We start from the raw sequence: 12,844 nt of genomic DNA on the forward strand, positions 1-12,844 counted from the left end.
AAAAAAGAGGCAGCCCATGTTCTTGCAGATAATTCCTGGGCTTAGTCAAGAGGTAGAGGACACTGAGGCCACTCCCAGCTGGTGCCTTGAGGAGCCCCTTGCCCTCTAGCCCAGCTGGGGCCTCACCCTCCCCTCACTGCCATGGCTGCAGCTTCAGGGCTCCCTCTGGCAGTTTCCACTGATTGATACAACCAGTCAAGATATGTCACACAGCAAAAAGTGTACTGAACCAAAACCAGGAGCAAACCCCACCTCTGATGTGAATCTATCCTGATCTTAGGAAGTATTCTTGCAAATTTTCTAGCTTTTTGGGGAGAACAGAAGCATATATAAAATGATAAGGCCAGAGAAATTGTCAGTAAACAAATGAGGGATGAGAATAAAAAGAACACTAAGAAAATTCAGCCTTGTGTCTTTTCACATCAGGTTTGCATGATGCCATTGCTCCTTGTTTCCTCTTGCACACATCTTGGATGCTTCTGCTGAGCAGTCTAGAGGAAAATAATTGCTGGAGGTTCAGCTTGAACAAAAGCAGCAGAGCCATAACACAAGGCAAATGTCTGACCTAAGCCTGATGCTCACCTTAATTCAAATCACTGACTTCTTTTTTCATTTGCTCACTCAATAAAAAAAATAGAACCCCCAAATGATATTTAGAAAAAATATCACCCAGGTTAACATGAAAACTAATTTTAATACTGAGAAGACAAAGCAGAATGTTTGCTCTTAAACAGACTGCCACACAATTCTGCAGAGATCTAGGCAGTGAGATACAGAGCCAAGGGATATAAGACCAGCAGGACTGTATTCCTCTTAAAGTCTAAAGGTGTAGACTCTGCTCCTAAAATGAGCAATTCTTACTCAGCCTGAATAATTTCATTGGACAAAAGACAACCCACCCTGAGTCTCTGTAATGACACACCAAATGTCATGGCCTGTGTACTTTGGTTTTACATCTCATAAAGGCTTTTTTATTACAAGCTACACCCAAAGAAGTTCAAGGTCCAAAGACACTCCACAGCATCCTCTTAGAAAGAAAAATCCTGTCCTGCACACTGATTGCTTTGGTTTGGAAGCCGTGTTTCCAGAACAGCCAAGTACAAGAGTTTAACTCTCTGCCTTCAGCCAAGACCAGTTAGAATAATCCCTAGCACAGTAACTTAAAAACTTGGCAGTACTGATTCCTTAATATCTTAGGTAATCCCTAGTACCCAACTATTCTGGGTTGGGTGCTCTCAGAAAGCTGAAGGAGCCTCCAATACACAGTTCAATGCCTCCAAAGCTCCATGTCTCACCAATTTCCTTGCCCCAAGCTGGGAGATCAGTACATACAGCAGCTGCTCTCACTAACACAAGCCATGTGTGCTCATTGTTCTACCTGACAACACCAGTAACACACAGAAGCAGTGTCAGTGCAATGCCCCAGCAGCTGCACCTCCACACTGTCCCAACACACACCTGCCACCCACTCTCCTGCAGCACTGACAGCCCCTCAGCAATCAGGTTCTTCCTTCGCTTTACAAATTCTCCATGCACTTTCTGTATCAAGGGTACAGCACAGTCAGCCCAGAAGCCTCTTCCACATGATCAGCAGTAGGATGGTTGAGTCTCTTCATGCCTTGGAAAGGCAGCTGGTTTCTGTTAATGACCACTGGGCTGGGGACAGACCTCCCCAGTATGGCACTTGTTAGCTGGTGGTCTCTGATGGGGCCACAAGGAGGGAAACTTGTTTTGCTTCAACTTCAGCCACACTGGAGGGCTGGAGGCTCGTTCTGCTGGAAGCTGGAACTCAACGCTTCCCGCCACTCTATGGATCTCAGCATCTCACATGTGAAACACAGAGGGCTGTGAAGGTTTCCAATATTCTCACTCCTCCTTTCTTACTTAAAGACAAAGAAATACCCTTTCCACTCAATCTCAGATGTACTGAAAGCTCAAATTCCACTTGCAAGGATTTTCTAATACCAGATGAATGCATATTCCATCCAGCTGATGGCAACAGCCTCTTCACTGGCAGTGCAGATGTTGGTTTGTGCTTACTATGAAATTAATTCACATGGTACTACAGCTGCCTCCTTTCTAATTATTTATACACTGTTCTAGACAGTCCTGAGGCCCAAGTTATTGCTTACTCAAGAGAAATATAAATATTTTAAGTCTCTTGTCACATATAGGCAACTCTCATTTTAAATTCATGAGCTGCACAGGGAGGGGGCTAAGAACCTACTCATTTGTTCTGAAGGGCTACAGAGAGGTTTGGCTGCAGGTACATGGTTATAAATGATTCAACAGATCATTTTTTGTTTATCTGTTATACAAAATAACAAAGCAAGCAAACTACCCAGGGAGTGTTCCTCAAACACAGACGAACAGACGAGAACCCCTTCAAATTATGGGGAGGGGGGGCAATATCCTGTGTGCTCTTTGTGCCGATACCAGCGACACTCTGCGTCAACATAGGTGGGGTTTCCAGCCACTGTGCTTCCTCCTGGACCTGTACAAAGGTATAAAGGTGCACAGTGCACACTCAGCTCCTCACTGGTGTCTCTATCTGTGCTGATTTCCCTGCTTCAGCCCAGAAGACAAAGAGCAGAAATGGCATTCTCCACCCGCAGCACCCAGTGGAGTACGAGCAGCCGTGTCCAGTCCTCTGCACCCAGTGTCAGCAGTCTGACCTCCAGGAAAATGTCCATCCAGAAGATCCAGGCACCCAGTGTCTATGGAGGGGCTGGGGGCTATGGCACCCGCATATCAACCAGCACCAGCTCTGGCCAAGGCCTCGGAGGGGGCCTCCAGCTCAGCATCACTGGGAGCGATGTGCTGCTCGCTGGCAACGAGAAATCCACGATGCAGAACCTGAACGATCGCTTGGCTGCCTACCTGGAGAGGGTGCGCTCACTGGAGAAGTCAAACTCCCTGCTTGAGAGGCAGATCAGGGAATGGTATGAAAAGAACACCGTAAGTGTAGGGCAGGACTACAGCTCCTACTTCAAAACAATTGATGAACTCCGAAATAAGGTAAGAGATCATAGAGCCCTCCATAAACATAAGAATTGCAGTTATCAGTGAGATAGAGAATAATCTGTTGTAGAAAATGTACTTTTCCAAATTGTAATTGGCCTAGCTGGGAAGAAAAACTTCATTTTTGATGAGCTACTAGTGACAGATTTTCAATCATTTGTAATACCAGATATATGCCTGCAGTTGTGAGTAATCTCATACCTGAAAAATCTGTGACTCTGACTAGTTCTATGATATTTGCCATAGGTGGCTTTAATTAGAGAAAATTGTTAATTTACATATTTAAATATAGTTTAGCAACAGTCTATTTCAAAGTGGTTTATTAGAAAAGAAGGGCAAACACTCAGAAAAAAATTAAAGACCACTACTTAAAATAGTAAATTACCACTGGAAACAATGAAATATTCCCAACAATCAACTGACAGGTTTGTCAAATCATGTTTCCAGAACTTCCTTCAGTCCTTTCTTTTTTATTTTTTATCAGTTCTACTTCCTAACATTTAAAAGCAGATCCCTTCAGAGAACAGTTCATCCTAACTATTTGATACACTTCTTTTATGGCAGGACAATTTGTCTTTTGGACATCCCTAATTCCCTTCATGCACTTCAGATGGAACTTAGCTTAAAGCCAGCTGACCAACAGCTGAAGTGAAGGAGGATGAAGCACACTCATACTATTCATTCCCAGGAAAGGATCAAGTGTGAATTTCTGTGCAAAGTTTCATTGCTTGTCTGCCATTCCCTTTAGATTTCTGCTGCTCAGATGGAAAACTCCAGACTTGTCCTGCAGATCGACAATGCCAAGCTGGCTGCTGATGACTTTAGGCTGAAGTAAGTTCCACGATTTTGTATCAATTCTCTTTCATGCTCCTCTTATTTAGGAAAGCTTCAACTTACTGGAATCGGTGCCAAGAAGTGAACATTTTCCAACTTTAATGAAAATTTCACAATGGCTGTGGTAGTTACTGATTCTAACATTTACTCCAAAGTGTTGCATTCCAATGATGACAAAAGGCACTGTATTGTACAGGTTTGAGAATGAACACCTGCTCAGGCAGAGTGTGGAGAGCGACATCACTGGACTGCTCCGTGTCCGTGACGACCTGACCCTGACCCAAGCTGACCTGGAGTCCCAGATTGAGAACATAACTGAGGAACTTGTTTTCCTTAGGAAGAACCATGAGGAGGTGAGAACAGCTGACCACTGCCAGGGAGAGGGGTTGTGAGTGGCAAACAACCTCACTAGGAAGCATTTCTATCTTTCCTGGAAGCAGCATAACCATGTGTGACCCTAAGGGACATTCAAGCTATCAGGGATCGAAGGCTGAACACTCCTCCATTCCAGGAATGAAGGAGTAAAGGTTTTCTCTTAGAAAAACTTATGGTTCAGGAATTGCTGTCCCAAAAAAGTACACAAATAGGAGCCATGACTTCTGCCCTCATTCCACAGATCCGGTTCTGAGGAAATCATTTTATGATACATTTATCTATGAAATAACATTTATCGCTATCAAGTAGGTGAACTGTTCTAAGATGAGGTGCACTAAACGGTATTTACAAGGTGATTAAGTTGTCTTGCCCCAAGGTACTATTGAGGATTAGTGCTATGTGTGTAGATGTTGAGTTTGTGTCCCATGGCCAGGAGTGGCAGCTCCCTGCAGCTGGTGCTAACCCAGCTCCCGTTGCTGCAGGACCGTGACAGGCTGCGCAAAGAGGCCAGTGGCTCTGTCAGCGTGGCGGTGGATGCTGCTCCCGGCATTGACCTCGCAGCTATTATGGAAAACATGAGAAAGCAATACGAAGAAATGGCAGAAAAGAACCGCCAAGAAGCCAAAGAACGTTTTGAAAAGCAGGTAAAGTCAACTGCTTAAACACCAGCAAGAATCTCAGTCGTGCCTGGCTGCAGTTCACAGTCCCTCCATTCTCCATTCCAGACAGCAGAACTGAACCAGGAAGTTGCCCTCAATGTTGAGAGGCTGGAGGTCCAAAGGAAAGAGATCACAGAACGGAGACAGGTCTGCCAGAACCTGGAGCTGGAATTACAGTCCCTGCTGACCATGGTAAATAACAAAAAAGCAAAATAAGGACTGTGGATAGCAGAGAGTTACACAGAGGTGTAATAAATAGAGGATAAAAAGATAAATAGAGGAATGAGGGGCTTTACAATCCAAATGTTATTTTGAAAAATGTATCCTCTGAATATGTCACTGTTCTTGCCATGCACTATAGAAACAGACCCTGGAAGCCTCTCTGGCTGAAACGGAAGCACGGTACAGTCACCAGCTTGACCAGATACAGGGAGCAATTTCCAGTCTGGAGGCTCAGCTGAGGCAGGTCCGAGCTGACATGGAGGCTCAGAACACTGAGTACAGCATCCTGCTGGATGTCAAGACCCGCTTGGAGATGGAGATCGCCACGTACCGCAGGCTGCTGGAGGGAGAGGAGACTGGGTGAGCACACACATGGCTTTGTGTGTTGGGGTGTGTTTTGTGTCAAATCTGCCTCTCTCCAACTGTTTTGGGGTGGGGAAGCCCATTGTCCAGTTCTTGGCCAGAGAATGAGAGCAGGCTGCCATTCAGGCTGGGCTACTGAAGCTGCTGAGGAATTCTGAGGTGGCTCTCCCAGCCTACAGACTGTCACTGTGAGCTGGGGAGTTGGGCAGATGTTCACATGCCAGGAACACCTGTAATGCAGTTTTTGATCAACTTGTCTGTGTGGGTTAAGCAGAAAGTGGAACTTCCTCCCAGATTCTACCTGTTCAGCTGTTCTGGCTCAGGAACTAGATCAGGTGTACCTGTGTGACCTGAAGTCCTGGCATTGCAGAGATCAGTCTGCAGATTAACTGTACCTACAGCTTATGCTTAGCAAGTTTCACTTCAACTGAGAGAACTTGTTTTACTGAGTTATCTTCTGATTCAATGTCTTGATGAAAGGGGATCAGCTGTCCTGATCAAACACATAGAAAATGCACAATGTTCAATACATGAGTTGCCATATATTTACATTTTCTAATTTACAATTTGAACAGGTATTTAGAAGAGATGCCAACAGTAGAGGTGACTGAAAAAGGTATGTCCCACCAACTTCTTTCTGTTTTGATGGTGGCCTGTTGAAATGTTATGGAATGAAGTAGCCTGATGTAAAATAACAGCTTCAGAGCAAATAATCAGCCAGTGGAATCTCACATCAAGAAAGCAATCAACTGTTTGGTTACCCTATGAGGACTGATAAACCTGGGTTTATACATACAATTCAGGTGCCCAGTATAAAATCACAGACTCACTTTACCCATTCTGTCATTCTGTGAGTCCTCAGAGACCCAATAGAACAAAAGAGAATTACTGAATTCCCCTCTGGAGAACTGCAGAAGCATCTGCTTCTCCCTGCCAGCTGCACAGGGAGACTGAGACATCCAAGTGACATATCCAGTTTCATAGCAAAAATTTCCAGTTTGGTGTAAGTCTACTCCAAGGTTTTAGGTCTACAAGTCTGTCCTAAACTGAAGCAAAACTATCAAGAGTGCTAGAGAGTAACTGCAGTCTATGGACAACATACTCAGTATCCAAAAGAGAAGCCACACCTCATACACTGCAAAAAGTTTACCTCAAGGACCTGGAGATTGAAGATGCTTTTTGATATTTCCTGATGTAGCAGCAATATTACTCTGTCAGTGTACATTGCATTAAATTACTTCTCTTTTCAATTTCCTTAACAGAATCAAGTAAGTTTAAGAAGATCAAGACAATAGTTGAGGAGGTGGTTGATGGCAAGATTGTATCCTCTGAGGTCAGAGAGGTTGAAGAGAAGATGTAAATGACACCAGCAGAAAAGATGCCTCTGAATTCCATGGAGCTGATGCCAAAATGAAAAGGGTTATAAAGAATCTGATCTATACTTCACCCTAAACCCCAGAAGGATTAAAAAATGCCAAAATTTCAAATCTGTTGTTGTTGTTGTTTTTGTGGGGGAGCATTAATAAAAATCTGTAAGTCACAACATAGAAGACTTTAGGTTTACTTCTATAGTGACTAAGTACCTTGATGGAAAAAAATCAAATCAGCCTGGTATGAATGTATAATTGCTTCCAACACAGATAAAAATGGAAGTATTAGGTATTTAAAATGCATTAAGGCATCAATTCAGCACACCTTTTCTGAATGTGAACTCCCACTCAAACACAAAGCAGCTTCACTTCATTAAAACCTGATTTTCAAATACATAAGAAGTGTGAATTTGCTTTTCATAATATATTAACACGAAAAAATAAATTGAAGAAGCCTATTTGATATTTTTCACATTCTGTGAATGATTATGTCACCAGGGACTATGGCAAGCCAAGATATTTTATGGATAAAAATATATTTGAAATTTTCTCCCTCTCTCTCAAACCCTTCTGTGCCAATAATGTTCTGTGTCCCATGGGAGGCCCCTGTACCACACCTGGATTCTCAGTCCCAGGAGTTTACATTTTCCTCTTGAGAACATAAACACACAAAGCTCTTCCCTATGAAACCTCACCTGTTCAGAGCTATGTACTGTACATAAGCAGCTGCCAAAGAACTAATCCTCTGCTTTCACTGCCCCCAGTCACTGAGACCAGGCTATCAGCTCATTTCCACACAAATGCTTCACTTACACCTTTGATCTTCCGCTCTTTTCTGCCCCAAAAGCACCCCATGCTCCTGAGTGCAGATAAATCAAAAATTAACACATTTCAGTTGACAAATCCAATGATATAATTAAGCCAGGACAAAGGAAAAACGATTTTCCATTTATCAAAATGACTTCAAAAGAAAAATATACTGCCTTGGGAGGGTTCCCATGCCCAAACCTGCACCCAGAAGCGCCACATTTGATCTTTAGATTTGTATTACAGAAAGCACCAAATACAGAAATCAGATCTCTTATTTTGAGATAACAACAAACTATTTAGCAGAGAGAATGGTCAGTTCCCAGCTCCAAAGTACAAACTCTATATGCTATAGACTATAAGCATATCACTCTGAGGTATTTCAGTGATGAAAGGGTTAGGGCATAAACCCAATTCCAAATCCTATTTGCTATATTTATATTTTCATATTAATGATCACCCTGCAGCTCACTGAACATCCATGTGCCCTTGGACACCTGATGGTCACTTTTCTTACATCTTAAGCATCCAGGAGCACTAATCCAGCAAAGGCTCCTGGCTGAAGAGCATTATGAAAAGAAAGACATTCCTGCCACACAGGCTGAGAAGCAGGGATCAAAGGGATCACTCTGCTGACTTAGCAAACTCCTGTAAGAACAGCCCCAAATGCAGGAAGCACTGCATCTGCAATGACAAAACAATTATTTAGGAGGGATTTAAATGCGAAAAGAACCTTTTATGCTCCATTGCACATGGCAGAACACAATCATGATGTCTCAGCTCCACTCCACCCATTTCCCCTCATACAAATACCTGGAGGGCACCAGATTTCCACTCCCATTGGCAATTTTGGTTGGCACATATCATTTCGGTTGGTCAGAACATACTAAACTGACATCCCCCCGAAAGAGGAGGGAGAGAGAGAGTGAAAGCTCTCCCCAGGAGGTGGGGACTCCTCCTGAAACACCCACTGCTGTCCCTATAAAGCTGACCCTGCTCCTGCTCTGCCCTGCTCTCTGCTGTATCCTCCACGGGGCAGACCCAGGCACCTCGAGCACCATGGCCCTTTCCGTGCGCACGAGCGGCGGGCCCCGGCAGTTCTCCTCTCGGAGCGGGATTGGAGGGGGATCTCTGAGGATGTCCAGTTCCAGTGGTGGAGGAGGCTTTGGTGGCAGTGGGCTTGGCTTTGGTGGGGGGGCTGGTGGAGGCTTTGGTGCAGCTTCTCTGTTGGGTTCAAGCTCTGGCTTTGGTGGGGGCTTTGGGGGCAGTTCAGGTGCAGGACTTGGGAGCAGCTTAAGCAGTGGCTTTGGGGGAAGCTTTGGAGGTGGTTTGGGTGGTAGCTATGGAAGTGGCTTAGGCAGTGGGTTTGGGGGAGGCTCGGGAAGTGGTTTTGGCAGCAGTTCAGGTGCTGCTTTTGGAAGTGGCTTTGGTGGTGGCTCAGGGACTGGTTTTGGAGGTGGGTTTGGCCCTGCTGGTGCTTGCGATGGTGGCATTCTTTCTGGCTCTAAAAAAGAGACTATGCAGAACCTCAACGACCGTCTGGCTGCGTATCTGGACAAAGTGAGGTCTCTGGAGGATGCCAACACCGAGCTGGAGCGCAAAATCCGTGAATGGTATGAGAAAAATGGCCCTGGCACTGGCACCCCTGGATCTGGGAATGACTACAGTAAATTCTATCCTCTCATTGAAGATCTTCGAAACAAGGTAGCAAAGCAATGTATTTAATGTATCTTTATAGTTGTAACTTGATAGTATTAATTAAATACTTAATAGTATTAATGAAAGCAGCAAATTTCTTTCAGAAACCAAGAGCACATTTTATCCCTTGGTACTGACATTTGCAGTGACCTCTGTCACCTTGCACTGGTGACATGTGGTGAATTTTTCCTGTACATTAAAGCAGTTCTGTAGCTGTGTCACACAGTGATTTGTCTAATCTGAATAAAGGAGAAGGCAGCGATGGAATGCAATTCTACAAACCCTTGTAGAACACAAAGTTTAAAGCCATTACAAAGCCATGAAGCCTTTGGGCTGTAACACCATTCTCTGAACACTGTTTGTATTCTAGATCATCAATGCAACCATCGACAACGCGAGGATCATTCTGCAGGTCGATAATGCCAGACTGGCTGCTGATGACTTCAGACTGAAGTAAGGATATCTTAATGTTATAAAAACTCCTTAAGGAAAAAATTCTTTTGTACTAAAAATCTCTTTCCTTGTAGAATACTTGTAGTATAATTATTAAACAGTATTATAATAATTATGTGTATTAAGTTTTCAAATTAAAGCTAAAATAAACCACATTAATAGTCTGCATTTGACCTCACTGGCCATGTGAAAAATAATACTTAATCCCTTTATGCATAGATATGAGAATGAAGTGGCTCTTCGGCAGAGTGTGGAGGCTGACATCAATGGTCTGCGCAGAGTCCTGGATGAGCTGACCATGACCAGGGCAGATCTGGAGATGCAGATTGAAAGCCTGAATGAAGAACTGGCTTATCTCAAGAAGAATCATGAAGAGGTAATTTTTTTCCTTTGTGAATTCATAACAAGATACATGAAATTGTGAAACATCAAATTACTCCCTTTATTTAAGCCAGTGGGAGTTCCTGGGTTTCATTATAGGTTGTGTTTGCTGTTAATTTTTGAGTTTGCTGAAAGAGTACGACAAACAATTTACAGATCCTTGTTGAAACAGAATTTGTACCATATCTATTTCTTTACATATATTTTGGTGTAACTATTTTGTCTTTTATTAACAGAACCTTCTCTTTATTTTCAATGTCTCCAGGAGCTTCAGGGCATCCAAAGCAGTGAATTTGGCCAAGTCAGTGTGGAAATGGATGCTGCCCCAGGGACTGATCTGACCAAGCTTCTGAATGATATGAGAGGACAATACGAAGTCATTGCCGAGCAAAACCGTAAAGAGGCCGAAGCGTGGTTCAATGAAAAAGTAACAACCAGAGAGAGCAAACTCAGGGAAATGCATGGGAAAATCAGTTCAATACTTGGAACAGTAAAATTACACCCCATTCTTCCTTGTCATTTCAGAGCGGGGAGCTGAAAAGGGAAATCTCCACTCACACTGAGCAGCTCCAGTCAGGAAAGAGCGAGATCACAGATTTGAAAAGGACTCTCCAGAGCTTGGAAATAGAGCTGCAGTCTCAGCTTGCCATGGTACGTTCTGGGAAGCTGCTGACTGCTCAGAGCCAATTCGGCAACTTCAAAAGTCTTTTTAGACCTAATCCTATTCCATAGAATTGAGGATTTGCATTTCTTTCCAATTAAATCCTATATTCTTTTAGTTTCTAAATAGCAGTAATATATCTAACTGGATTGCAAAGAGCATGTCACAAAGCAGATGAGTTTTTACATCACATTTAAGGAAGTGACAAGGGAAAGTTCAGTTGGTTTTGTTAAGAGATTTTTCTCCTTACCCAGAGATTATTTAATATCTTTACACAGAAAAAATCCCTGGAAGACACTTTAGCAGAAACGGAAGGTGGTTACTGCGCTCAGCTGTCACAAATCCAAATGCAGATTGGGAACCTGGAGTCCCAGCTTTTCCAGGTCAGGGCTGACATGGAGCGCCAGAACGCGGAGTACCAGCAGCTCCTAGACATCAAGACTCGTCTGGAAATGGAGATTGAAACCTACCGGCGCCTGCTGGATGGAGAGTTTGTGTAAGGAACTGGTTGACACAAAATATCGCCTTGCGTTTATTTTCTGTAGCAAAATCCTTTCCAGGAAAAAAAGAGGTGAAATAAGTGGAACATTCTCCAAGTGACAAAAAGGCACATACAGGGATCTGAAATATCACTGTGACTGAGGAGAGTGAGCCATTCTGCTCACTATTTAAATAACCCATCAATCTGCTCACTATTTAAATAACCTATCAATGTCACCATGAAAAGGGAATTTATCCTGATCCTATCACACATCCTGCAATAGTGATGTCTCTGATTCCCTTTTAGGGGCGCTGGACAGGCAGTTACACTTGAAAGCTCATCCCTGACAGGGTCCAAATCTCAAACACAATCACTGGACTCTTCTCAAGGTAGGTAGAACTGATTGAATAAAATCTTGTTTCTAAAGTCATTCTTACAAATCAAATAATACATGTTATCCTGTTTAACTACATCAGAGAGTTCATTAAGCCAGTTGGGAAGGAAAAGGGGGCACCTGGTCATGTGCTGCTTTGGTTTATCATTTTTACACATTGATAAATATTCTTTGTTTTGTTCATGATGTTTAGATCCAACCAAAACTAGAAAGATCAAGACAATTGTCGAAGAAGTGGTAGATGGAAAAGTTGTTGCATCCCACGTTAAGGAAGTTGAAGAGAAGATATGAGGCACAATCTGATGTGGCAAAGGATCCATTTGCTCCAAGCCAAAACGGATAAATAACTTTATTCTTTTGTATGAAGTGATAAAACATTTGGCTTTGTACACAGAATCTTTTAGATAAGACAAAGTTGGCACTTTCATTCCTTGCAGACATACATTTCCTGCTTCACTCTATCAGCCTTACCTGTATGATTTCCATGGTGTTCTTTAAAAATATCATCAAATCTCTGTTCAATAACCAGAAATATGAAGCACACATTTAATCATATTTGCCTTTCTATAATCTTTAGTAACCAATAGATAAAATAATTTTGCTGTTCTAATCTCATTTTTCAGTTTTCATCCCTAATAAAAAGTACTCTACAAGCTTTAATGTATTAGTGTCCTTTTATTCTCCATGACCCCCTGCAGCTGTGTGGTGAGCCAGCAATAAAATATGAACATTGAAAGCAGCTAGAATTCCAAGTTCCATAAGTCCTAGGAAAAATGCAATTGCTTACACCTGCCTACCTTTAGCCTTCAGGAATCTCATAGCCAGGTGTTCCCTTTACACCTGAAAAAAAAGATAGAAAGCATCAGTTTATAATATCCCAAGTGCAATACCTTGTGTTTGTCTGATGGATTCCTAATTGTTTTCTTATGTAACTGTTCTCATCCTATCAATGACAAACACTGACAATATTTTGGGTTTAGAACTACACAGAATAAGGATAATTAAGACACATTTAGAAAAGAGAGTGGACAACAACTGGAAGACAGTCAGCTAAGGAAAAGAAAATCCAAACACAGGATCCTTTCACATGTGCCAACAGACACAGCCAAGAACAGGGAAGCCTTT

General features: G+C 42.8%; 2 protein-coding genes across 4 annotated transcripts; both read left to right on the plus strand.

The window, feature by feature from the left end:
- Positions 1 to 2,595: 2,595 nt before the first annotated feature.
- Positions 2,596 to 6,834, plus strand: LOC139601483 (keratin, type I cytoskeletal 20-like). Of its 3 annotated transcripts, XM_071450594.1 has the most exons (8): positions 2,596 to 3,018; positions 3,770 to 3,852; positions 4,052 to 4,208; positions 4,713 to 4,874; positions 4,956 to 5,081; positions 5,251 to 5,471; positions 6,050 to 6,090; positions 6,737 to 6,834. In XM_071450594.1, the coding sequence occupies exons 1-8, from the start codon at positions 2,596 to 2,598 to the stop codon at positions 6,832 to 6,834; spliced, it is 1,311 nt and encodes a 436-aa protein (XP_071306695.1). The 3 variants fall into 3 exon arrangements, with proteins under 3 accessions (XP_071306695.1, XP_071306693.1, XP_071306696.1); XM_071450592.1 differs by lacking the exon at positions 6,050 to 6,090 and having other exon boundaries at positions 6,693 to 6,834; XM_071450595.1 differs by lacking the exon at positions 6,050 to 6,090 and having other exon boundaries at positions 5,251 to 5,465; positions 6,717 to 6,834.
- A 1,870-nt stretch (positions 6,835 to 8,704) lies between these two features.
- LOC139601487 (keratin, type I cytoskeletal 12-like) lies at positions 8,705 to 12,291 on the plus strand. The gene is made up of 8 exons (XM_071450600.1): positions 8,705 to 9,355; positions 9,720 to 9,802; positions 10,022 to 10,178; positions 10,449 to 10,610; positions 10,709 to 10,834; positions 11,123 to 11,340; positions 11,632 to 11,714; positions 11,913 to 12,291. The coding sequence occupies exons 1-8, from the start codon at positions 8,711 to 8,713 to the stop codon at positions 12,008 to 12,010; spliced, it is 1,572 nt and encodes a 523-aa protein (XP_071306701.1). The 5' UTR covers positions 8,705 to 8,710; the 3' UTR covers positions 12,011 to 12,291.
- The last annotated feature ends 553 nt before the right edge of the window (positions 12,292 to 12,844 follow it).

The sequence above is a fragment of the Agelaius tricolor genome, unplaced genomic scaffold (genome assembly GCF_023055355.1).
Source record: "Agelaius tricolor isolate 1412-34295 unplaced genomic scaffold, bAgeTri1.0.p SCAF_31, whole genome shotgun sequence".
Classification (NCBI taxonomy): Eukaryota; Metazoa; Chordata; class Aves; order Passeriformes; family Icteridae; genus Agelaius; species Agelaius tricolor.

Excerpts from the sequence above, each read along its gene's own strand:
- LOC139601487 (XM_071450600.1), top strand. The coding sequence starts at position 8,711 with ATGGCCCTTTCCGTGCGCACGAGCGGCGGGCCCCGGCAGTTCTCCTCT. Across the intron at positions 9,803-10,021 it reads GCTGATGACTTCAGACTGAA|ATATGAGAATGAAGTGGCTC; the intron begins GTAAGGATATCT and ends CTTTATGCATAG. Across the intron at positions 10,611-10,708 it reads AAGCGTGGTTCAATGAAAAA|AGCGGGGAGCTGAAAAGGGA; the intron begins GTAACAACCAGA and ends TTGTCATTTCAG.
- LOC139601483 (XM_071450592.1), top strand. The coding sequence starts at position 2,596 with ATGGCATTCTCCACCCGCAGCACCCAGTGGAGTACGAGCAGCCGTGTC. Across the intron at positions 3,853-4,051 it reads GCTGATGACTTTAGGCTGAA|GTTTGAGAATGAACACCTGC; the intron begins GTAAGTTCCACG and ends TGTATTGTACAG. Across the intron at positions 4,875-4,955 it reads AAGAACGTTTTGAAAAGCAG|ACAGCAGAACTGAACCAGGA; the intron begins GTAAAGTCAACT and ends TCTCCATTCCAG.